The 25,472-nt window shown below is 41.2% G+C and overlaps 2 protein-coding genes across 4 annotated transcripts in view; one reads left to right on the forward strand and one right to left on the reverse strand.

Annotated features, from left to right (window-relative positions):
• iqgap2 (IQ motif containing GTPase activating protein 2) overlaps positions 1-25,472 on the forward strand; it is a 29,369-nt gene that overhangs the window by 3,110 nt on the left and 787 nt on the right. Inside the window, exons 2-36 of one of the 2 annotated variants that reach the window (XM_086030692.1) lie at positions 3,253-3,352; positions 6,748-6,904; positions 7,046-7,123; positions 7,839-7,915; positions 9,559-9,626; positions 9,798-9,911; positions 10,018-10,196; positions 10,942-11,029; positions 11,181-11,344; positions 12,523-12,610; positions 12,734-12,897; positions 13,029-13,189; positions 13,480-13,604; positions 13,722-13,885; positions 17,098-17,188; positions 17,575-17,742; positions 17,824-17,966; positions 18,049-18,219; positions 18,387-18,470; positions 18,557-18,628; positions 18,736-18,805; positions 18,957-19,165; positions 19,250-19,402; positions 19,490-19,653; positions 19,792-20,016; positions 20,305-20,445; positions 21,156-21,240; positions 21,351-21,583; positions 22,102-22,234; positions 22,315-22,417; positions 22,521-22,656; positions 24,127-24,214; positions 24,307-24,519; positions 24,597-24,757; positions 24,852-24,995. In XM_086030692.1, coding sequence (XP_085886818.1) covers positions 3,253-3,352; positions 6,748-6,904; positions 7,046-7,123; positions 7,839-7,915; positions 9,559-9,626; positions 9,798-9,911; positions 10,018-10,196; positions 10,942-11,029; positions 11,181-11,344; positions 12,523-12,610; positions 12,734-12,897; positions 13,029-13,189; positions 13,480-13,604; positions 13,722-13,885; positions 17,098-17,188; positions 17,575-17,742; positions 17,824-17,966; positions 18,049-18,219; positions 18,387-18,470; positions 18,557-18,628; positions 18,736-18,805; positions 18,957-19,165; positions 19,250-19,402; positions 19,490-19,653; positions 19,792-20,016; positions 20,305-20,445; positions 21,156-21,240; positions 21,351-21,583; positions 22,102-22,234; positions 22,315-22,417; positions 22,521-22,656; positions 24,127-24,214; positions 24,307-24,519; positions 24,597-24,757; positions 24,852-24,995 — 4,714 coding nt within the window. Of the gene's footprint in view, positions 1-3,252; positions 3,353-6,747; positions 6,905-7,045; positions 7,124-7,838; positions 7,916-9,558; positions 9,627-9,797; positions 9,912-10,017; positions 10,197-10,941; positions 11,030-11,180; positions 11,345-12,522; positions 12,611-12,733; positions 12,898-13,028; positions 13,190-13,479; positions 13,605-13,721; positions 13,886-17,097; positions 17,189-17,574; positions 17,743-17,823; positions 17,967-18,048; positions 18,220-18,386; positions 18,471-18,556; positions 18,629-18,735; positions 18,806-18,956; positions 19,166-19,249; positions 19,403-19,489; positions 19,654-19,791; positions 20,017-20,304; positions 20,446-21,155; positions 21,241-21,350; positions 21,584-22,101; positions 22,235-22,314; positions 22,418-22,514; positions 22,657-24,126; positions 24,215-24,306; positions 24,520-24,596; positions 24,758-24,851; positions 24,996-25,472 lie in introns of both variants that reach the window. The other variant, XM_086030691.1, reaches the window with a different exon arrangement.
• Positions 13,882-16,273, reverse strand: f2rl2 (coagulation factor II (thrombin) receptor-like 2). 2 transcript variants are annotated; one of them, XM_086030694.1, is made up of 2 exons: positions 15,997-16,273; positions 13,882-15,582 (listed from the first exon to the last, which is right to left on the reverse strand). In XM_086030694.1, exons 1-2 carry the CDS (start codon positions 15,997-15,999, stop codon positions 14,569-14,571), a joined length of 1,017 nt encoding a protein of 338 aa, XP_085886820.1. In that variant the 5' UTR covers positions 16,000-16,273; the 3' UTR covers positions 13,882-14,568. The 2 variants fall into 2 exon arrangements, with proteins under 2 accessions (XP_085886820.1, XP_085886819.1); XM_086030693.1 differs by having other exon boundaries at positions 13,882-15,641.

Below are 25,472 nucleotides of genomic sequence, written 5' to 3' on the forward strand. Positions count from 1 at the left end.
AGTTTTAGCCGTCAAAAGATGGTTGGCCAAGTTTACGTCACACTAGGTCTTTAAAGCAATTACGACTGTGTTTAATAGAATGCACTACATTCAAAGGAATAAAGTTTTTCCTCTTTATTGTAAACAAATGAATTACGGATCAAAGTTGATCTCACTCCTCCGGGGCCCATTGGGATTACATTGTTTAGGCTAATCAGTCAACTGGTTTAACCACTTCATATTGCACCAGGCAGCAGTGAGTACACAACCGGTGTAAGATTACTTATCATACGTACAAATTACCAGTAGGTGTCCTTTGCACCAACCTGCCAAAACATTAGGTACACCCGTCTGCGCAACCTAGAGATCTACTCGCATTGATGTGATGTTCTTCTTGATCTTCTTCGTGAAAATGTTGATAGATGACCGGTGTATATTAAAAGTCCCAAGAATTTTGAGGTTTGGTCAACCCATAGGGATAGGCCAGGGGTCAGATGAGCATTTGAATTAGGTGTGTTGCAGTAGCGAGAGATCCAAAACAGGCAGGATATGGCTCTCGAGGAACCAGAGTTTCTTACCCCTGGAATAGGCCTTCACTCAGCCAGAAAGAATGAGGTGATTGGATTAGGCCGCTGTAAAACAAACAAGATACAGGTAAATAAGGTCAAGTCCCGGCAGAAGTCACTTGTCAGTTAAGACCACTTGGATCCCGCCCATTTTGTCTCTCCTGCACAGCCGCTCACTAGAGCATGAGATGTAGTTGACTTCCCCTGGGCTTCTCGAGCTCCTAACAATCCACCGAAAACACTTTCAACAAGCATTGATAAGCCACTTATGTTAGTGTCTGAAAAGTGTCCTGAAATTTATCAGGACCAGAAACAAATCACTTTGGTGCAGTGGTTTTGAGGAATACATTTGTGGCTAGTAGATTCATTCAGATAGTCAAATGTGAATTTTCAGTTAATCTTTGAACCAAAAGATATGTGTCAAAATGTGGAATTCTGTAAATAGACAAAAATAAATTTGTTTTTAGCACCTCCGTGTGAACTACGTTTCACCTTGGCGCTTTGGGTTTCCCAAGTACAGAGATGCCAAGTGTTCCAGTTTGGCCGTATATCGTTACTGACAGTTATCTTATAGAGAAGATAGAATGACATGCAATGTGTGCTAGATTAACGTAGGATTTGCATGCGAGTTTGTAAATACTGCTGCTTGTGATGATAGGCCAATGTAAAATCTGGACGTTTGTTGACGTCAACGTATCTTTCCCGCGTGTACAAACGTATCTTTGCAGCACCTCACCTGTGGATGGCTAGCTAGCGTGGAGGCTAAACAGCAGCCTCTAAGGCTATGTTTACACTCCAGGGCCTGACGTCCGTTTCCAATTTTTTTTTTTTTTGGGGCCAAATATTGGTAAAATATTGGTCTTTTTGTGTAGTCATAAACATTACAATCATTCTAATGTGAACAGAATATGTCCATGAAGAGACATGTATGCGCACAAAACACAACATTGCATGGCACAGTGTTTACCGAAGTTAACATGGCCCGCGTGTTTGGCATCATCTCCTTTCTCTATTTGCAACTTCGTAGGTCTTCGGTCTTTGCTCCTCTGTTTATATGCAGTCGCCTACTAGAGCGATTATGAAAAAAATGATCATGATTATTTTAATTGATATTGAAATCAGGATCAATAAACATGATTATTCATCCATTTTAAAACTTAGGCTAGGTACACTCATAAACAATTGGGCTACTTTTGTCCTGAATTTGCCCCTTCACGATCCAGGACGGCAAATGCCCTACAATCGTATGTCCGAAGACTTTCTTCTATGATTCTCCTTACGTGTGAAGTGTGTTAAGAGTGAATTTCTCTAGATAATTGGGTCTTGAATATAATGAAAGTTTTCCGTTTTTACGACCTAAAATCTTTGTGTGTGTGGGGGAGGACGCTGCGTTCTCCTGAGCTAGTTGACGCCGCAGACTGTGATGTGACAGAATGTAGCCGATCAAAGCCGCTCTCTGACTGACAAATGTGGAAGCACCGGGAATTCATCCATTTTCTGAACTGCTTATCCTCCCTCACTCGGGTCACGGGAGTCCTGGTGGCTATTGCGATGCGTATGAAGCCCCTGAGCCTAAGTTACATAGTAAATTTCGTACATTTTACTCTAAAAAGACTATGTGGTCCCAGTAAGCAGGCTAAAATTAGAGTAAAATATTCAGCGTAAAATTCTCAGAGTAAACTTTATGCTGAATTTTGCGCTGCATATTTTATTCTCAAAGTTTACTCTGTTGACTGGGACTAAATTTTGTCTTTTTAGAGTAAAATATACTCTACGAAATTTACTGTGTAGTGCGGAAGAAAAAAAACTCCTTTGCGTTCCCTCGCAATGATCGCAATATAACGCATTTTTTGAAAGGGGGCGATTTTTTTTTTTTTTTTTTTTTTTAAATGCGCATTTATGTACTTAAGGGTCATCTTCCGGGTAAACAAAAGCAACAAAGATGGAGCGTTCTCTTTTCATGAACACAATGTCCATGAGGGACATTTCTTGTTCTCATTAACAGTTCAAAGTCCTCTTTCTGTCTCAGACAAATTGCCATTTCTCGAAAAAGAAGTGTGTTAGAGGATACTCTAGCCAAACTGACCCGGAAGTACATAAACACTCAGTTTAAAAAATGCATTCCTTCGCAAAAAAAAAACAAAACATAAATTTGCAGTCTTGTGAGAGAACGCAAATCTTTGCGAGGGAACGCAAAGGTTTTATTTTTTTATTTTTTTCCTTTCTTTCTCACCACATGTCACCTTAGAGGCTGCTTGGGCAGTTGTTTTTTTTTTTGCACAAATGGGGGTTCCCCAGACGGCAGGAAGTGTTTTTTTTGTACAAATGGGGGTTCCCCGGACGGCAGGAAGTATTTTCCAAAGCAACTATTTCCTTTCCGACATCGCCACCATCTCCTGTCCTTTTCGGAAACACTCTGCAACCATCGGCGCATATGCGGAAGAGCCTTGTTGTCTTCGTGTTTGTGTAGCCGCGTGTGCACTTTGCACAATTTGCCACTTCAAGCAACCCATAGCGGATATCAGCCCAGCCGTTTTGCTAATATTAGCCAGCTTTTCATTTTGATCAACGTTGATAAACGACACCTTACTTGTATACACGATTAGTTGACAGTTGTATTTAATGAGTTACAATTGTGGATCAGTATAATATTGGTCAGTTTTGTTGGAAGAATGAGTGGTAACAGAATTGTGTGTGATTTTTGCAGCCATTCAGGATGATGAGAGGCTGTCAGCGGAGGAGATGGATGAGAGGCGGCGGCAGAACATTGCGTATGAGTACCTGTGTCACCTGGAGGAGGCCAAACGGTAAAAAAGACAAAAGCATACGTCCACAGATAAACTGCAAGGTGTCCTAAAGCCATCGGGTGAAAAGCATTGTGTATTGAATGAGTACTTATTACGTAACTGAATTAGTATGTAGTGTTTATGAAGCATGTGGAAGAAGGAGAGGAACAACAACAGCGTCAGCTGAGCATGCTTGCATGAAGCTGTTGGAGCAGGTGAAGACAGAATTAGCATGCACATGAGATTATTACACGCCACTGCAAACACTCCTGCTAATGAGTTCTGCTGACTCGGCGGAAAAGATGACTTACTTGAGCCAGAAGAGACTCCAATCATACACTTCAAATGTAATGTGCCCTATGCAGTAGTATCGGTATGTTTTCAGTTAGTTATTCTCGTGACACAACAATCGAATCATATGTTGCGACACGTGATGAGAGACATACAACTTCCCTTCAAGTCTCTCCTTTCCATGCCAACATGGACTTGCAATTTTTGAAATTGGTTCTATGTTGCACAGTATCTCACAACTGAACATGCGCTTTGACTTTGTCTTTATTATTTGCTCTGTCATAAGATTGTCAATCTTCTGCAGGATAAACTAAGCACAGACCTCATTACCTAGGTTATGAACCGAGGTTATTTTGTTTTTTAGTGTGTTGAGAAACTTGGTGGAAGTCTTGCCTTGCTGTCCCGAGAGGCCTTCACCAAAACAGCTGCTTCCTTTCAACACAACAGTTTCATACTCTAACTTCCTCAAACACTCACTTAACTATGCTCCTGTTATTTATAAAACGAATTATTTCTCTATTCTGGAATAGATGTCAAATTGGATTAGGATTAGGATTTGTAACGAAGCAGGGAGAGCAAGGGATTAGTCTTGACGCTCTGGGGTCAGCAGTCGATGTCGGAACAAGGATTGAATCCTCTCATCTCCAGTGTAGGCTGTAGTACCTACGAAAATAGCATTTGCAAAAAAAGTATTCCTACCTGCGATGCTCTTTTCATTGGTACACACCATTCTATTTTTAGTACTGTAATCCACAGTTTGATGCACAGTTAAACGGTACGTTGTCATCTTGCCAAAAGAGCCGAGTAAAACATTTTCTGCTAATAATGCCTTTGTTCATTTATCTATGCCAGCGACAAGTAGTACAATGAAATGCTCTTCCACTAGATGGCACAAGGTACAATTACCTCTGTATTGGCCTGCCGCCATTTGTGCAACAGAATAATACAAATAAGATCATCATTATTTCCAGATATATACAGTACCTTGTGTGAGATTTTTGTTTGGGGTGCTTTGGGATTTGTCCTGTGTAAAATATGTACGTACTTTCAGTGCAAGTATCATCAATTGTGGTTGTGAAGCTGGGAGGAAAGGTCTTGTGTTACAGAAAGTGTTGCTTGGTTTCTCCTGGACAATGACAGGAAAGTCTGCTCAGAGAGCTGTAAACTTGGAACTAGTCCGTCCTCCTTCGGGAGACATGCTCCCCTACATTGTTCTAAATGCAAGAAGTGATCTTTCACAAGCAGGATGTCCCTTTTTGACTGTGTTGATGTTCCCGCCAAACGCTTTGCCCCCAGAAATCTTAAGTGTCTCAGTATGTCCTTTTTGAAATGATTTATTTCATTTTATTTTTTAAATGCGTTTTGGCTCTCTACCACTGCTTGGTGATACTAATATTTATCAGAAAGCTGTAGTTTCTCCATGATGCATTACCATATCTGAAGGATCAAATGGAGTAGTACTGACAAATGCCAAAGGAAAACTCACATTTAGAATATTTATGGTTGAGGTTTTCTTCCATAATGATCAGCATCAACCGACGTCACTGGTCTCCACCCTTTCGCTTAACAGCAGATGAATTCACCCGTTTTCAGCCATCTCAGGGTGCAGCCGTTTTGACATTATACAGCTCTCTGGAATTGACGTCAAAGTACCCTTGGGATCACATTGCAAACATTATGTGACCACCAAACGCAGAGAACAGGTGAGCCGTGACGTTCACAGTGAGAGAACAACGGCACTTTGATGTCAATTCCAGTCGACATCAGAGGGCAGTTAAATGTCAAAATGGCTGCGGCCTGAGAAGGCTGAAAACAGTTGAATTAATCTTCTTAAGTCTTATTCCACCAACATAATATTTAATTACTTAGAATAACATGTTTAGACTAGAGGGGAAGAATAGAACATACTATTCAAATATTTGACTTGACTTTAACGTCAATTAATCCTAATCCAGAATGTGCACAACCTACGTCCACATTTGGTAAAATGTGCAAAAACACTCGGGGACCATGACAGCACCTATGGGCACTTAAATACATCTACGTCTATTTTATTTTTATTTTTATTTTTATTGACATAAAATGCCACCACAGAGCTATCAAAGATGACAATAGCGGATGTTTAGGCTTTGTTCTCATTTACATATAGCACATCATATTTGTGTAAATAGGGTATGTGCATGTATTTAACTTTTGTCCAAACACACCGGCCATAAAGATGTATTTATTTATTTATGTATTTATTTATTTTTACCAAGTTTGGCTTCAAACTATCATGTCATCAACCTGTTTTCTTGCTATTGCGACATACACAGGAAGCCCGCTAACCTATCTTCTGGGCTTGGTCACGTGATCTTCCACATAGTGGATTAACCTTTGTGTGGGAGTACAGACATTATTGCTTACTGACAAAGAGGCGATGGTTCGCTTAACGCAAAGTGACGGAGCACTGTGTAATATTTTGTAAATTAATGTTTTTGTTGAAAAGTATTTATACAATACAAGTAATAGTAAATATATTTAGTTGTTGTCAGGAGGTGAGAAAATGCACACAAATACACATTTCCAACAGCAGAGAGACATTGGGGCAGGGGTGGAGCTCCAACATTGAAAATGGCAACGCTCCAAGCCAGCCTGATAATGTGTAACAGATTCTCAAACCAACTTAATTCACAACCTAACAAATCATTTACCAAACCCTTTAGAAGAAAATAGTACCCAGTGCCAGGAAATAACTGCTTTTCACATCTCAGGTTCATCACAGTTCACACATGTTGTTCTTCAGTATTTCTCCTCGGGTGGTGACCACAGTTGGAAACCTGGGGATTTATCCCAAGAAATGATGGAACCTTTCAGTTCAGCAATAACTCGAGGCTACATATTGGATAAATTACTGCGTAAATTAGGGCAGACCTGAATGTTTTATCGTGTGAATCATCAGACTGTGAAACTGTATATAAAGCGGTATCATAAACATTCGAACTAAGATTCTATTAAACAAGACTCAAGCAGCTAGTTTTTTTTCCTTTACTAGTACTGCAAATTGTCTGAATAAATGAACATTTAGACCCCTGGAGAGAAGCAGCTTCCTGCTTGCGTTAAACTCAGTTTGTATGTGTTCTTAGGTGGATGGAAGCCTGCCTGGATGAGGACCTGCCCACTACCACAGAACTGGAAGAAGGACTGAGGAATGGTGTCTACCTTGGCAAACTTGCCAACTTCTTTGCCCCCAAAATGGTGACAGTAAAAAGGATCTACGACAGAGATCAATCTCGGTACAAGGTATGTTTTATATTCCTATTATTTTTTTAAAGCCGCCCTTCTGCAGAAGACTTGACAACCTCGCTTTTGGGAATTCCATTTCAGTGAATTTAGGTCACGTTCCTCTGTGTTAGATCCATTTTTTTTTTCCCCCCCTTTCAGAGCAAAGGACTGCACTTCAGGCACACTGACAATACAGTTCAGTGGCTCAGAGCCATGGAATCAGTGGGTCTACCAAAGGTAAAGAGTTTGCACAGCCAAACAGTTGCTCTCTTGTCTTGCAAACACACATACATATTTTATATCCAGTATACACACTGGTGCAGCCTGACTTAAAGGGGAAAATCAACCCAAACATATTTTTTTTCAAAAATATGTTCCCAGCAAGGCCCACTTGCCCACTGGCCCACTTACTTCCGCAAACACAACGTCGGGCGTGACGTCGTCTCTTCTTCTGCGCATGCGGGCCGCTTTGGCGACGCACGTGTTCATACAGCAGACAAGACCGAGGTCGCATTTATAATGTAATATGAGCGCTAACACAAAAAAATGTGATTTTTTTTATTTTTTTTATTTATTTATTTTTTTTTTCAAAAAATCCGAATTGAGCATTAAGACCTGCGGCGTGAACCTAGCCTAATTGTCATGACAGGATGGGAAAAGTCCCCGATCTGTACAGCAGCATGTGATCATGTGATGGGTCATTCTTTTTTTTTTTTTTTTTTTAAAGTATGTTTGTGTTTGCCAGAGGGGACAAGAGTTCTTTGTTAGCCAATTGTCTCAAACACTTTGCAACACAACAGAACAAAATGAGATCCTAATAATTGATTAGTTTGGCCATTAGTGGCTTAAAGCCAATTGATAAATGAATGTCTTTCGATGGTTTCCCGCAAACTGGTCGCGGCAGAATAGCAAAACATTTTTAAAATACCGGTAATACATTTTTTTCCCCCAGATATTCTACCCAGAAACAACTGACGTGTATGATCGGAAAAACATGCCCAAGGTGGTATACTGCATACATGCACTAAGGTAAGAATTCCTTGGTTACAGTACATTTTATATGACGTAGATTCGCAATTTAGGTTGTCAGATAATCCATGCAAGTGTTCCTTTTTTGCTTCGAATGTGTTTCAGTCATGTTTGACTGCTGCTTGAAAGTGTCAGATCTTCGTCTAGCCTAGCTGCAAAGTCATGGGTGGACAAACTCAAGAGTGGAAGTGTTTATGTAAACCTTTCCCACTTTGGATAGTTTTCGATCACGTGATAAGTACGCTATTTGTTTGGCCGCCATGTTGGCGGTTGAGATAAAAAAAAAAATTCTTCATTCGAACACGATAAGTACCAGACCAAAATGATGCGTCGACCTCCAACATGGCGCTGCGTGAGGTCACTTGAAAGCTATTACATAAGAGCAGGGTAGAAATTAAGAATGTCACACTCATAAATATGCAGATTAAATATTTAATTGGTTGTTTGATTTCACACTTGATGGCTGGGAAGACACGCCAGAGAGCCAACAACCATTGCCACCGTTCTTCCCTTTTAGATTGGGTGTAGTAATTTACGTTTTGGAAATGAGGTTGTCGGTGTTACGAGTGAGTGTTATGGTGCTCCTGATTTTGCATAAGTAAGTAAGTTGGATGTATAAACAAATGTTATTTTCAGGTTCACGACTTGAATGAATAAAGTGTCAATTTTATCTGCCTGACCATCTGGTCAACAGGACAGAATTACGGAGAGATTACGTGAGCTGCTTGGATTGTTTCTCTGTTGTAGTGTTTCTGTCAGGTCCTTTGAGATTTGGTTTCCTTCCCAATTTATGCACACACCACTTCTTCCTTCCTGCGACTCCAGCAGGAGGCTCCACAATGCTGCCCTGCGTCCCTGCGCACAAACATGTGCGCACGTGGAGTCAAGGCAGCAGATGTTCTCGTCGGCACACAGTGTCGTGAAAAAAAATGTCAAACAACAACAATGTAATATGGACAGCAATGATGCATAATAGTACGGATGTTGCTGGTAAAAAGGCAATGGTTTGACCTGGAGAAAAACACAAATAGATGGAGTTGTCTTTTGAGGCAAGTTGCTCCAAGCAATTGATCAGCTGATAGTGTTAAAATGTCCCCAGTCACTGTTACTAATGCTGGTCAGCTGTTTCTGTGTTTGTCTCTCAGAATGAATGAGACCCTGTCCGCGTGTCAGGGACAGAGGCCATTTAATGTTTGCACACACTCTGTGACCAAAGTGCAGAATAATCTGCCTCTGCAGCTATTGTTTGACTTGCCCTGATGCCAGACCTACATTAAGTATCCATAATTCATTGTGGCTTCTCAGGTACCTACAGGCTGATGAAAGTTTGATGAAGTTGCCAGGCACCTACCTGTTGAATTAATTGGCGGGTAGACTAGAGGGCAACCTGGAGTGGCCGGCCGGTGTCGTCGTTTATTGAATCCTAAACCAACACTACCTCCCTGTGGTGTTTGTGCCTTATTGTTGTGAAGTAAAAGAAAGAAAAAAGCCAGCCAGGAATAATCTCTATTAGTCAAGAAAAAAATAAAACCATACAAATCTTTCAGTTGATTATTCACTATTACTGTTCGTAGCTGCAGATAAGCTTTGAGTGCTTGCTCAGGTTTTAGTGCTAATCTTATGCGCACTGTTGTTTGTTTCAGCTTGTACTTGTATAAACTGGGCATTGCCCCTCAGATCCAGGACCTATTAGGGAAGGTGGCCTTTACAGGTAACAGCGGTACAACATACTACATGAAAATAGAATTTATGTACTACTTGTTTTTAACCCCAGTCTTAATCTCCCTCCCCTGTGCTAATCTCAGTGTAATTTTCACTTTCCTTTCAAAATTCCCGCTAATTACCCGACTACCTTACGTCGATCTGTATGTGTCTCCCCCAGAGGAAGAGATCAGCAACATGAGGAGTGAACTGGACAAGTATGGCATTCAAATGCCGGCGTTTAGTAAGATTGGAGGAATCCTGGCAAATGAGCTCTCTGTGGATGAAGCAGCATGTAAGTCGTTTACCTCCTCGATCTAGATTTGTAGAGGTGGACATTTTCATCACTGCAGTGCGTGCTATTCAAACGCCAAACATTGTTGTGCTCCTCTCGTCCTTAGTGCATGCGGCCGTGTTTGCCATCAATGAGGCAGTGGACAGGGGTCAGGCATCTGTGACGATGTCAGCCCTGACAAATCCAAACGCCATGCTGAGGAACACCCAGGAAGCTCTGGAACAAGACTATCAGGACACATTGAGCCAGGCCAAGACCCGTAAACGGGATCAGTCATCGGGCAGTGTAAGAGTTGTAACGTGGTCGTCAGTTGTATTTGTTGGCTGAGTGGCTTTTCACATTAAACCAATAATACTCTACTGAAAGTTAACAGCACTCTGTAGTTTGCATCCCTCCACCAGATCGAAACAATCCTATATTTGATCATCACCAAATTTGACTTTCTGAATACTGCACAAGGCTCGATTTTGTCATTAGGCTCAATTATTTAATGAGAACTAAAACTATGGAAAGGAGACAAAAGAAAACTTGCCAGTCTCACTTTTATCCATATTAAATAGAATGGATTCAGCCCCTTCTGAATGATGAACATACAGCGAATAAAATTGAACCTCCTTAAAGTGTGTTGAAAGTATCAATGGTGTCTTTTCCTTTGACTTGCTCTGTCTCAATTCCCAAACAACATCTACTTTCTTTGGGTATTATTTGAGAGTAGCATCACTACTTTAAAGTTGTTGTCCAAGCAGATGGTTCCAATTGCAGTGTGTAATAGAATCAACTGTAGTGGCCCAGAAAACGGTTGCCCGCAATCACTCGCTCTATGAGCCTTGCCAGCACATTCCAGCTGCTGCAGCGTCAGCTGCACTTCACCAAATTTTAACACTTGCACTGCAAGGCAACTGGTCTCCCTTTTGCTTTTATTTCACAAGACACCACAGACAGAAGGGAATTTACTTGAACCTTTTTTTCTTCACAAACATGCCAGCCTATGCTGTATGAAAAGTGTTTTTTTTTTTTGTGTTTTTCCTAGTACTCCTCCTTTTGTACCGAGGAAAGAGATGTTTATGAGGAGTTGCTGACACAGCAGGAGATCCAGAGCTGCATAGACTTTGTCAACAGTAAGGACTCACCTTCCTCCATGATCATAAACTTTTGCTGCATAAAACATTTTTAGCATTCAGCGCTTGCACAAAAAAAGTACACGGCAACAGTTTCTGTCGGCAACAACACATAGGCATGTTAGATTAACCTGCTTCTGTTTTTCTACAGTCCAAGCAGCAGTAAGGCAAGTAAATCATGCGGTGTGCACCCAGGATGAAGCTTCCCTTATGACTGCACTGAGGCTTCAAGCGCTTGCCCTGCTTGGTGTGCAGGACATGAACCATGGCTGGTACCTGGAGCATTTTACCACATATTGTCTGCACAAATCCAAGGTGCCCTGATTTTCACTTTGTATGGCCTTTGCCACCTAGTATGAAACCTCATATAGTATTTGTTTAGTCTATACACAATGATATAAAGGATATGAGCGTAAAGCAGTACTTTTAAGAATGATTAAAAATCTAACCGCAATGTACTAGAATGCAATTTTCGAATGACAGCAGCTGCGATTTTGGGAGAGAAAAAATCTACAAAAAAACAAAAAAAAACAAATACAGTAACAACCATCCCATAAGATCAAGCTACCCCCTCCCCTTAGGTTTCTTCAGCACTTCTCCCCTGCAGTAAATTCAATGGAGTAGCCACTGGTCAGGTTAAGGCCATGTTGTCCTCTACTGTAGAAGCTGCAAAGTTTACGTGCTCTCGAGCGCGTGTAAGTGTGAATGGGCGTGAGAACGAATATTTGTCAATCGTCTACCGTTTGCCTTTCCAATTGATGAACATGGCCAATAAGCCATTGTTTCAATAAGTCATTGTTTAACATCCCATCCACAGTCATGGGTTTCATGAAATGAAATTCATTTCTGATTCGCTGGCTAACCGCCAACCGGAGTGCACAATTGTCATCACATTTCCAATAACACCAACACCAAGCACAACAACACCAAGAAAAATGTACAATTTTCATTAGATTGTAAAAATAATAATAAAAGTAAAGGACAATTGTATATTATTGAATGAACCATGTAAATAGACATTATGAAAATCTAAAAATCGCAAAAAATTCAGGGTGGCAAAAGAAAATATAAAAAATACTCATGGGTTGAATTCTGTAATAAAAACTACCAGTACTTAAATTTCCTCAAGTAATGCATTTGTTTATCACTTCAAACACACCTTGAAAAAAAATAATGGCCGCAGTGACAGTGTACCAAACTAGAATCTTACACAGAAAAACTGTTAGCCCAAAAGGGATTCAGGTCCTCCATTCTACATTATCAAGCAGCTAAAGAGGACAAGTTGAAAATAGAAAAATAATCAAAAATTTAATCGCAATATTGCGACGGGGGAAAAAACTGCAATTAGGTTATTTTCCCTTCAAAGTATTGCTGCTGACACTAAAAGTATTAGGTCCAAAAACACTAATATATATGCCACTGTAACTTAAGTTTAAACAATGTTGCCATTATTCTCATAATTGTATCAAGCTATTGTTTTCTTTTAACTGCAGGATGAAGACAAGGTCGTTCTGGTGGATAAGGATGAGATTCAGAGAGTTCTAAGCTCTTGCAATGACTTTGCAGAGGCTGAAAGGCGAAGTATGCACTATCACATATTCACGTATAACAACCCCTCCAATTCTGTCTATCAGGCTCATACTTTTACCTGGTTCTGAAGTATGTCCACTCATGTCGTTTAATCTCATTATTTTTTATGGCCAGAACTTGAGGCGGTTTCAGCGATCAATACTGCCATTCGTCTCGGCGATGCAGTGGCGACCGTAGAGGAGCTCATGAACCCTGAGGCTCAACTGCCAATCGTCTACTCAACAGCTGCCAATCTCTATCAGAATGAACTTTTTAGTTTGCAACTGCAAGGGGGGAGGGTACGGCATGACATCCTTGTGGTTGCTCAAATGTAGATGCATTGATACATTTTGTTTGTCTCTACGGGATGCGCAATGTGGTCAAATGTCACGTCATGTGTTTGATTCCAACATTTTAACGTTGCATTCAGTCTGGCCTGAGCCATGAGGAGCTGAGTGTGGCTGTGGAAATGCTGTCGGCTGTAGCTGTGCTCAACGAGGTTCTGGACACCAAAGATCCACAGGCTGTGATCGAGCTACTAACAGATTCACCTTTGGGTTTCACAAACATGGACCAAGACAACCTAAACAGGTGTGTCACCTGTCAGACTATTGGTAGTCACAATGAAAAGTAATATTGACTGTAAATTTTACACCCATGCTTTAATAAATCACATCATAGCAGGTCATTTTAAGATTACCGATCCCTGATAACGCTTCGGTATTCCTGAAGCTCATCTCAAGTTCTTGGATAGCTCATTTAATTTGATGAAATTGTGTTAACTCTTTTCAAGCACCAAAGTAGCAAAATCGAATTCAAAATATTTGATTGAAAACCCTGGCCCTAAAGGGTTAAAATTCTACAATGGTCTCTTTCATCAGATATGCTGACGCCTTAGCTAAGGAGCGGGCGGAGTCTCTTGCAAAGGGCCTAGAGTTCCTCACTTGGAATGATGTTCAAAAGTGTATCGACGCTGTCAACGTTCAGGTCCTTGAAGAGCATGAACGTAAGACACATTTGCGATTGTTGAACGGAGCAGTATGTTGCAGTTAGTCATAAAAATTGCCAATTCCTATGCATGGAATAATCAATAAAGTCTTAGACATTTCCATCCTTCTTCCAGGAATCATGGCGATAGCTGAGATCAACGAAGCATTGAACTCTGGTGATTATCAGCAGACACTTACAGCCCTGCTCCTCCCCACTGCCAAGTTGACAGGGGTGAACCCAGTCACGGCCAAACATTACCACGATGTCCTACACTATATCAAACAACGCCTCTGCCAGGTGCGATGATTTTTTTATTTATTCATACCAATACTAGTAACAATGGATTTGTTGTTGTTTTTCCACCTCAAGGGATTTTTTTTAACATGTTAATTTGGAACAGCTCTCATCGGCAAATGTTATCCCCATGTAGTGTTTCTGAAAATGTTTTATTAACTTCCAGTTATACAACTATATTACATTGTGCTTTCTGTCGGCATTCGTGAAAAAAAAAACCCATCGGTTATTCAGTGTTGTCATCAATAACATTGTCATCCACGACAATGAACTTTTGATTGTAAACAATGTACCGGTAACCCGAATCAATCAGTCGATGTAACCCAATCTCAAATGAATTTCCCATCATTTTGTTGACTAGTTATGAAATCTTTAAATCTGTGATGAATCACAAGAAGTCTGTTTAATTTGGATTTTTTTTTTTTTTGATATTAAATAATTCATATTTTACATTTCTGCCACCTAACTACACACATTTCTCATTTGATTATCTCACAATATCAACAGTATGGCAAAATTCCTGTCCCAGTGCTGTACATACAGTATGTTTACAAAGAGACTTTTATACTGTCATGTATTACCCTGTTTAGTTCCCAGTGTCAGATGTTTCTGAGCTAGTGATTCCCTGCTGTGTCCCAACAATGGTCCTGTAAGGCGATGCCGTTTCTGTGCACGCACGCACGCATTCAATCGCATATCTTAACAGCCAGCCTCTCCGGGATCCTGCGGATGGAAATGAATTGTATCTCTGATGAAGCCGATTTGGAAATGAGCAAACACAGGAAGGGATCCAAACAACTGTGGAAGCAGCAGAGACACACGGCACATCTGTAGTATCCGTACAGTTTGTCGTCCCCACTGGAAAACAGGCGGGCGTAGTGTGCAATATGCAGGATCCCGCTGGGCAGGTAACACACCACAAAGATGATGAGAACCAGAGTGCTGATCTTGATAAAAGGCCTCCAGTTACACCCTGATTGTCCAAGATGGCGTACCACTGACACGTGTGCATAGATGCAAATCATAAAGGGGACTACAAAGCCCAGACAAACCAGCATCAGTCTATAGGGCACAAGCACTGAATGGGATTTTTCTTCAAGGGGCAGCACATCATGGCAGGTGGCGACTCCCAGCTCAGCAAGCCAATAGCTTTGCCTGACGAGTAGCTCCGGTACAATCGCCGCCCCAAATAGGAACCAGACGATCAAGCAAGCCCATACGGAGAGCGCGGTCTTGGCCAGCCTTCTGTACAAGAAGGGCTTAACCACAGCCAGGTAGCGCTTCAGACTGATGCATGCTATAGTCTGTGCTGAGCAGTAGACGTTGCCATAAAATAAAGCTGTCATCAGCCGGCAGGAGATCTCCCCAAAGACCCAGTTGTTTCCACTGAAATGGTAGTGAACGCGCAATGCCAGGGAAAGCAGGAGCAGAAGGTCCGACAAGGCCAGGTTCAGATAAAGCACAACTGTGGACAAGGACTTGGCTTGAAGTCTCAATCTGAGGAAGGCCAGAATGTAGGCATTTGATGGGATACCCACAATCATGGCCACGATGTAAGATATGGGAAGGATCCAGGTGCTTAAGACCCCTGTGGCATAAGCTGTCGCGGCATCGTCTGGGTCCACATCCAGCCATGTGTCTGCACTCGGATGGACACCGGCTGACGGCTGCCTTGTGAGATTGCGTTGATATATCTTGCCCTTGAAAGATTTTGGAGACACTTCAGATTGTGTACTGTTTGTGGTCCTAGTTCTATTCCCTATATGGGAACAGAAGTGATGTTTATTAAGCGCTGTAGCAAACTTTTTTTTTTCAACAAATAAATGGTTCTCACGCAATAATAATTAAAAAAAAAAAAAGAATAACAAAAGCTTTAGTCTTGAACCATGTGGTTTATATAATTGCATTTCTTGAATAACAAGGAGTGAAATTTACATTTCACATTTTTAAATAGCTGATACTCTTTAAAATACGTCAGGTAGTTTCAACAGTTAGTTTTTTTTGTTTTTTTTTTTAAATAAATACCCACTGCTAATTGGTTATGATCAAAATGGTCCCAAGCGTAAGCGATTTCCAATAAACAGCGGGAAAAAAATAGATCAAGGTATACTTACCATCAGCTTGGATGGTCTGCACAGCCATTAGACAAATGATAAGTCCAACTAAAATGTCCGCCATGTCTACCGTATGCAAAAAAATGGAATATTGTCAGGTTTCAGTATTTTTCAGTAAGTATACAGCAGTTATCCACCAATGAACTTTGCTTTGGGGCATCGCAGCAGCGCTACAACTGCCAGCGATGCATACTCAAGCTTGGCTACCTCATGGAATACAAGAAAAGCCTGCCCGTTTGTTCGCTCCTGCGTGCACATTTCCTGTCTAGCCTTGAAAACAAAATTCTCTGCTGCCTGTGTCAGTAAATCCCCACTGACTCACTGGAGTGGGAGGATACAAGTTCATGGTTTAGCATCTGCTGTGATATTTAAACAATGTCATTAAATACAAAGTTGTTAATGATGTATTTTGTGGAAACACCTCATTTAGCAATATAATGTTAGTGAATTAGCTGAATGTTGTGTTCCAAGGAAGGGGTCATCCTACTTTTAAAACCGGTTGTGCAGTTATCGAGTTACTGTTTTTGATGTTTTCCGATTCCAATACAAATAGCTGTTTTTCCCCCTCCATATTCTGTGGATAGTCTAAAAATTGCGATATCATCTACTCTACTAGAAAAATTGTGTGGGACATTCCAGCCACCGCAGATTTTTTTTTTTTTTTAAAAGGACCCAAGCTAATGACCATTTCCTTCCTGCCAGTGGTCAGGGATTGTTGTAACCCTCTCCGGGGTTTGCTAAAATTAGCCTTAAAAGTTAGGCTGGATAAATATTCTTTTTTTTTTTTATGGACTACTATAGAGTAGTAGAGTCGGACAAGGACATTTTAAGTTTTCTTTACACGTCTTCCTTTACATGGGATGATTTGTTCTACTTGCAGTTATATTAGCATCGGAAATTGATTTTTGTTGTTGTTGTTTTTTTAACACTGGTTTAAGAATTGCAAGATGCTGAGTGATTTAACTGATAAGGCTTTAAGTGATTCATAATTCCTGTACAGTGATTTAATATCAATAAACAGTGGTTGATTATATACTTGTTTTTACTTAGACCATACTTGGCCGAAAATGTTGCGACTTACAGTATTTTGTTCAACTGCAGAACTCAGGAGATGAATCTGCTGTTCTGTGGCTGGATCAAATCCAAGAGGCTATACATGCAGCCAACCAGGATGCCGAGGAGGCTCTCACAAGTGAGTGCTTCATTTTTTTTTTTTTTTCACTTTTAAAAATTGCAGCTCAAGCTTAAGGGTTCCTTGCCCCAGATGCATGTTATGCAAGTTTTTTTTTTTTTTTTTCCGTAAGCAGAAAAATGTTGTAAATTCGAAAATGTTGTTCTCCTTCACTGAAAATTTGAAGTTAATTATTTGCATGGATTTTCTGACATGCGCATGTGGTTTAACATGCTTGATTTGTCTGCTCATGACCAAGTCATTGTGACGTTCTGTCATGACTTTCTGTCCTTTTTCCGCTTCCATCTGGTAAAATTCTTTGGAGCTTTACTCCTGCTGTTACTTGACTGGTGTCATAATTGACTTAACGCCTACTTCTTTGGCTCAGTCATCCTCTGTTTTGACAGTGGCCGAAGCAGTAGCTGACATAAACAGGATGGTGGCAGAGGGTGACTCCCAGAATACACTGCAGGCTCTGCAATCGCCAAATGCAGGGCTGAGAGCCGTCCTCACTGAATGTGCTGACATGTACCAGGCTGAACTGGGACAAACACTCGGAAAGATGGCACCCGAAGGTAGTTAAACTCATTAATCTGCGGTAGAAATCGGCATTTGGGAGGACCAAAATTCCCCAAATTCTATACATTTTCTCTTAGCTGGTACTGAGAGTGTGTGGGCGAAACACTGCATAAATGACAGATATGACTACTACTATAACCTGGAGACTAGACATGGTACCTGGGAGGAGCCAGAAAACTTTGAAGACAATAGCGGCCACCTCAATAAAGAGGAAATTCAGGTACCTTGCCACCTTCCGGTACGCCCCCCGTGACGCATATGTATTATTGATTTTAATATTGATTGTCGTTCATCCCATTTAGATTGCAGTCAGTTGTGTGACTGCAGAATATAAGAGGGAACAATTGTGGTTGGCCAATGAGTCCTTAGTGACGCAGCTGCAGGCCAGGGTCCGAGGTTTTCTGGTGAGGCAAAGGCATGCTCAGAGGATGGAGTACCTGTGTCAACAAGAACCTCATATCGTCAGACTGCAGGTTGTGCCCATGAGCTTTGCTGGGTGTTTTTTTTTTTTTTTTCCCCCCTCTGTATTTCACATTCAGTTATAGTTGTTTTTAGATTAAATGAGTGCGCTTACCTCATATGTTATGTTTAGAATTATAACTCTTTTTTTTTTTTTTTTTTTTTTTTTTTTTTTTTACAGGCATCCTGGAGAGGTTACAAACAGAGACAAATATACAAGGACAGAATGAAACTGCTTCATAAAAATGTCACATCCGTTGTCAAGGTGATGCGTGATGTATCGTCATCAAAAATGGATTCCATTGGAATGCGTTTTAAAATGTTGACATGAATTTTTGGGTTTACTTTTAGATTCAGTCCCTTGTTAAAATGTGGAAAGCCAAACGTGAATATAATGACCGTTTGCAATACTTCAAAGAGCATGTGAGTAACACTTGACTCAATTAGTGTATTCCTGCAGTAGACATGGGTTTTGTCTCGATTGGCCCTGTTTACGCAAGACATTTACTGGTTGGCGTTTTTGCACATAGGAGAAGGACGTTGTGACTATCCAGGCTTTTCTCAAGGCCAATAAAGCAAGAGATGACTACAGAACTCTGAGTAAGTCAGCGTAGTACCAAAACAACGCACATGACGTAATGCATATCTGCCTGTGATCGTGTTAATCCATTGTCTGTAAATTTGAATGGACGTTTGCATTTTTACATACATTTGATATGTTTCTCTCTCACTCTTATGTGCAATCACTCAGCTGGGGCCAAGGACCCGCCCTTATCAGTGGTGCGCAAGTTTGTCCACTTGCTGGAGCAGAGCGCTTTGGATCTGCAAGAGGAACAGGAAGTGACACGACTCAAGGAAGAAGTGGTGACCAAAATCCGCTCATATCAGCAGATGGAGCAGGATTTGAACCTGATGGATATCAAGATTGGGTTGCTGGTGAAGAACAGGATCACGCTGCAGGTGGCTAAACCGCTCTTGCACAGTGGATATGTGAGACATTCAGTGTATATTGATCACCGACTGTGTCTCCGTTTCTCCTGAAAGGATGTGGTGACTCATAATAAGACAATGAAGAACATGAAAAACCAAACCAGTAACGATGACCTGGCCACAGCAGACAAACTGGGAATAAAGGGGTTAAGTAAAGGGAAAAGGAAGAAACTGGAGGCCTATCAGCATCTCTTTTACCTCCTTCAGGTAATTCGGCGGCCTTTTTCCCCCCCATTGTCTCAACACTCCAAACCCAACAACCGAGTCCGACGCTCCCTTCTTTTCTTTCCGCAGACAAACCCGTCCTATTTGGCTAAGCTCATCTTCCAAATGCCCCAAAACAAGTCCACAAAGTTTATGGACACCGTGATCTTCACCTTGTACAACTATGCCTCCAACCAGAGAGAGGAATATCTGCTGCTCAAACTCTTCAAAACGGCTTTAGATGAAGAAATCAGGTAACGCCTGTGTCACTCTTGCAATGGTTCCTCCTGAATTCGGGTTGTTGGTTGGAGAGATTGTTCCGGATCTACTGTGATTTTTTTTTTTTTTTTTTTTTTTTTTTTTTACTTATTTTTTATCTTACTGTATCCCAGGTCTAAGGTTGACCAAATTCAGGACATTGTGACAGGCAATCCCACAGTCATCAAGATGGTGGTGAGCTTCAACCGAGGGGCACGGGGCCACAACACTCTGCGACAACTTTTATCTCCTGTGGTCAAAGACATCATTGATGACAAAAATCTTGGCATCAACACCAACCCTGTGGATGTTTACAAAGCCTGGGTCAACCAGCTGGAGACAGCCACTGGAGAGGCCAGGTAGGAAAGAAATATTGTCAACGTTATGGCAAGGATGGGATCAGTTGTCTTTCTTTATAGTGTAATTGTACGCCTGCTCAAAGTATGAAATATTTGCTGGCCCTTCAAGAACTGTTGACTGTTTAAAACTTCTTCATTTGGAAGCACTACTAACCTCTTTCATTGAAACCAAATTAATGTTCCAGTTTAGCCAGATGCCAGTGAACACACCAGATGGATATTCAGAACGTTATGTTATGCAGTAAAATATTCACAGCTGACGACCGTCTTTGTGTAATTGCGTCTCAGCAAACTGCCCTATGAAGTGACGCCTGAGCAGGCCATGTCACATGAAGAAGTACGCAACAGGCTGGAGTCTTCCAGTGTGGCTCTTCGCTCTGCAACCGATAAAGTCCTGAACTCCATTGTGTCCTCCTTGGATAATATCCCGTAAGTTTTGGCACAGGGAAATGTCCATTTCCAACCTGTGTCTTCCATGACAATTTTTTTCTTGCTAAAACAACATTTTCAGTTAATACTTTGTTTGGGCAAATTATGTTGTTTTTTTTCTCTTAATGAAGTGCTGAATTTTATTTTGATGTTGACCACTTTTTTTTTTTTTTTTATTGTATTGATGCCCACATGTTTTCTGACAGTAAATGTGCATGTTATGATCAAATTACTTTCTCAAAAGAAGTAGCCATAGGAATATTTACAATACATGCTGAAAGACTGCCTAATTTGCTGTTTGCTTCTAGTATGTTGACATGATTATTTGCAATTCATCATCAAGCAACTTTTAGTCACATTTTCCCCAAGTGTTTTGCTCTGTCATAACCATTACCACATTTTGAAGAAGTGGCTTCCTGGTCTTTTTTTTTTCTCTCAATAGTTCTCCCTTAATTTTGAATTATGGGCAGTTTTTTTTTCATAATTTTCACAAGTACTATGCTTTACTGCATCAAGGAAACACTTACAACTGTGGCAATGTCCAAGTGTACCACTAGATGGTGCTGACGTTTAAACGGAACCGTCTCAACTACACAGCGTTTTTAGAATGTGGAAAAGTTGACAAGTTCATTGACGGCCATCAGTAATGATGTCATTTTCTATGCATGTCAATTTTGAGTACTTACCATTTCTTGTTGTTTTGCATGCAGTTATGGCATGAGATATGTCGCAAAAGTTCTGAAGAACTGCCTTCATGAAAAGTTTCCCGATGCATCAGAAGATGAGCTGCTAAAGGTAGAAGCCTTCAATTGTGCAGTTTACTTATTGAAGCCTTCAATTATTGAATTGATTCATTATGAAACACAACATGCTGTAATTGACGTCGTCTTGCCTTCTCATTGCAGGTAGTAGGAAACTTGCTTTACTACCGCTATATGAATCCTGCCATCGTAGCTCCCGATGGATTTGACATTATTGACCTGTCAGCGGGAGGGCAGCTCCATGTGGACCAGCGACGCAACCTGGGATCTGTGGCAAAGATGCTCCAGCATGCTGCTGCCAACAAGCTGTTTGAGGGCGAGAATGCACACATGACGCCCATGAACAACTTCATCTCGCAGACATACGAGAAGTTCCGGTGAGAATGCACAATTAGTACATATTACATATGGGTAATTAATGTGACGATAAAACATGGACTTTCTCTCTCTTTTTTTTTTATTTTATTTTTTTAAATTGACCATAGCAATTAAAACATGCATTTTTTTTTCCATCAGTAACAAAACCAAAACATTTGAGAAAATCTATCAAGACATGAGAAAATGTTTAGCCGACAGACAATTTGGTGGACGGGAAAGGCAATGCGTACTTGCTGAGTCAGCATTTGCAAGATTTGTCCTTACAAAAATCTGCTCAGAATGTTGCCTTGTGGGTGTGACAACAACTAAAACGTCACTCACTCGAGCACAGATTGGCACCAAATAGTACACCTTCATAGGTTGCCACCTCTTGCACATTTATTTTTACTTGTGCATAATTCACTGAGAAAGAAAATGACAGCATAATCTTAGAATGTTAACAAAGGTGGAGCACCAATTTTGCATCCACACATTGTATCCTGCACCAAAAATAGAACTATTTCTGAATTCCGTTTAGAGTGTTTTTCCAGTCCGCCTGTGATGTCCCTGAACCCGAGGAGAAGTTTAACATTGATGAATACTCAGACATGGTGACCCTGAGCAAGCCCATCATCTACATCTCCATAGAGGAGATCATCAATACGCACTCAGTAAGTCCTGGATGTCAAGTTAAGGTTACCATTTTGTGGGCGTTATACTCAAAACCTATTTCACATCTGTATCAATGCAGCTTCTTTTGGAACATCTGGAGGCGATCTCACCAGACCTCAATGACCTGTTGCATGAGCTCTTGCAGGATTTGGGCGATGTCCCCGATGTTGAGATGTTACTTGGTACTCCGCACGCTCATACCACACAGTTGGATGATCAATGTCACTTCTAAAAGATGCCAAATATCAATTATTTTTTTCACGTTCTTGTTCAAATGAGGTGAAGGAGCTGTCCATGGCAGTGACACAAACAGGGATGGTGTCCTCAACCAGCTGGCCAAGACCGAGATCTCCCTCACTCTGACCAGCAAGTTTGAGCTGCTTGAAGGGGACGACAAAGACTTGAAGACTCTCATGACAAAGTGAGTTGAGTGTTTCCAAAATCAACACAGTGATTAGGCAGGGTGGAGTCGGTAGATATATTGCAGCTTATGTTTTTTTTTTTTGTTGTTGTTGTTTTTTTTTTTTTTTTAACTTCAGTGTTTTGGACTGTTGTGGGTGGGCTTTTCTGTTGTAGCATGACTATTTATTTCCCAGTGCACAAGACACGCTCCAGAAATGTTTGTGGTTCATTTCAAGTTTGTGACACATTCGCACTCACACCACCATCTTGTAGAAAGCATTCCAAGAAGCTGTTGTAACCGAAAGGGGGAACCAACCCCATGTTTCCTTCCATTTGTACTACTTTGTAGGAATGATGGCCAAGCGTCACAATTCTTGTGTGCCTGAAACTAAGGCCCTGGATTACTTTTTAGATTCTCCAGAGACAGAATGAAGCTACGATGAAGTTGTTTTTGTTGTTGTTCTGTTTTTGACCCTTATTTGGCATTCACCCCCCCCCCCCCCCCCAAACACTCACTTATCGCTTCGTGACCCAACTTTGTCTTTCCTGCACTTGAATCATTTCCTGTCCAAACAGGAAGAAGCTTGCCGGCGGCAGTTATCTTCCCTATAAACGCGCATCCTCCTGTGTGTACACACGCTGCATTAGAAGGATGATTTCATCCTAACATTGGGATGTTTACTTTTGACTTCATTCGAAATGGCATCCATATGTAGACATGTTTTTCACAAGGCTCTTGTCTTAAAAGTAATAGTAATGACAATAACTTTGAGTCATATAGCGCCTTTCAGTGGACTTAAATGGGAAATCAACCCAAAAATGTTCTGACAATAATATGTTCTATGCAGTCCCACTTGTCTAAACGTGATATTCTGATTAGTATTGTGTTTGTGGAATATGAATTAAGAAGCAAAATTCATTTTTTCTCCATCTCAGGGGGCGGCCATTTTGTCACTTGCTGTCGACTAAAAATGACATCACTATTGCTCAGGGCTGAGGTAACAACCAATCATGGCTCATCTTCAGAAAACAGGTGAGCCGTGATTGGTGGTTACCGGAGTCCTGAGAAACTGTGATGTCATTTTCAGTTGACAGCAAGTGGGAAAATGGCCGCCCCTGAGATGGCTCAAAACGGGTGGATTTTGCTTCATAACACATATTCCACAAACACAATTGTTATCAGAATGCCGTGTTTTGACTTTTGGGGGCACATACAACCTATTGTAAAGAAAATTTGGGTTGACTTCCCTTTTTAGGGTGTATTTCGTATACAAACCAAAACGGGTTTCTTTTTGTGTTCATCGCTATAGCTTTTGTTTAAAAATATTACAGTTCAATATCCTGTAATACCATAAATCTTGCCTTAGGCAAATGAACATACGTCATATCAAATGTTTTCATTTGTTGCTTTCTTGAGTGTCGTTGGCTTCTTGATGAACAGCACGTGGTGCTTTTTCACACCATGATTGTCTGCCTTTGTCTTTTGTAGGACAAAGAAACTAGTCGTAGATGTGATCCGAATTCAACCCGGAGAGACTTTGCCCGAAATTTTAGAGACCCCGGCCACCGCTCCTCAGGTGACATTTTTGATTATTCTGCTCAAACTGCCGTTTCATTCGCGTGCCGTCGTTTTATTATTGTTCTGTAATGTTGCAACTTTGTCCCACAGGAGTCGGAGCACACCAAGATAGCGGTCCGGCGGGCGGTTCAGGATGCTCAGACTCCCGACGGTCTCAAGAGCAGCCCTGCAGTACTGGAGGACAGTCAACTGCCCCTGGAGCAGAAGAAGCGGAAGATCCTGAGGAACCTGAGAAACTTGGAGCAGGCTAACCTTGTCGCTGCCACAAACAAATACCAGGACATCATCAATGACATCGCTAAGGTGTGCAAGCGGCTCGCTCGGAAGCACGTGCCGCGGTCACTCCAGCGTCGTTTCGAGCTCTCGCTTTTGGTTGCCAGGATATTCGCTACCAAAGACGCTACAGGCAAAGGAGGAAGGCTGAGCTTGTGAAGCTCCAGCAGACGCTTTCGGCGCTCAATTCGAAAACAAGCTTCTACAAGGAGCAGATGAACTATTACGACACCTACATCAAGACATGCCTGGATAACCTCAACCGCAAGTGAGCATGATGCCCTGAATGGATTGCGTGAATTGGTTGTGATCACACTGCTTATGCATCACTATGTTGTGTGCGTGTGTGTGTGTGTGGCTAGGAATTCACGCAGATCCATCAAAGTGGACAGCAAAGGCGATGAAAAGGGCAGCAAAAAGGGGAAGCCGCAATCTTTGAAGTACACCGGAGCTAGGCTGCACGAGAAAGGAGTCATTCTGGAGATCGAAGGACTTCAGACCAACCAGTGAGTTGAGCAATTTTATCAATGCCGTGGGAAATTATCCAAGGTGACTCAAATGGTATGAAGATTTACAACAAATCACCCATCGTTGTTCAGTTATAAATATCAGTGAGTAGATGCCCGTGTTGTTATCCTTTCGGTACGAGATGGAATTCATCACCTACCTTTTGGAGATCAGATAAAACTCTAAAAAGCTTTGAATTAATATACTGGTAGTCTTAATTGCTTGACACTTATTCATGTTTAATAGAGCCGAACTGTTGCTTGTTTTTACATTATACGCCCAAATCGTTCATCTCCAGGTTGAAACCAACACTGTCAATTTTCCTTGTCCTTTTGAATGTCAAAGTGCTGATTTTAAAATGATTCTGAAAAGAAAGGGCATCGGTGTTACCGCCGTAGTAGGACGATTTTACTGGAAATTATTGGTCCATTTCCCCTCCAAATGTGCTGTGTTAACACTTTATTTTTTTTTTTATC

Source organism: Filicampus tigris, chromosome 5 (assembly GCF_054856515.1).
Source record: "Filicampus tigris isolate MCC_2025a chromosome 5, RoL_Ftig_1.0, whole genome shotgun sequence".
NCBI classification, from domain to species: domain Eukaryota; kingdom Metazoa; phylum Chordata; class Actinopteri; order Syngnathiformes; family Syngnathidae; genus Filicampus; species Filicampus tigris.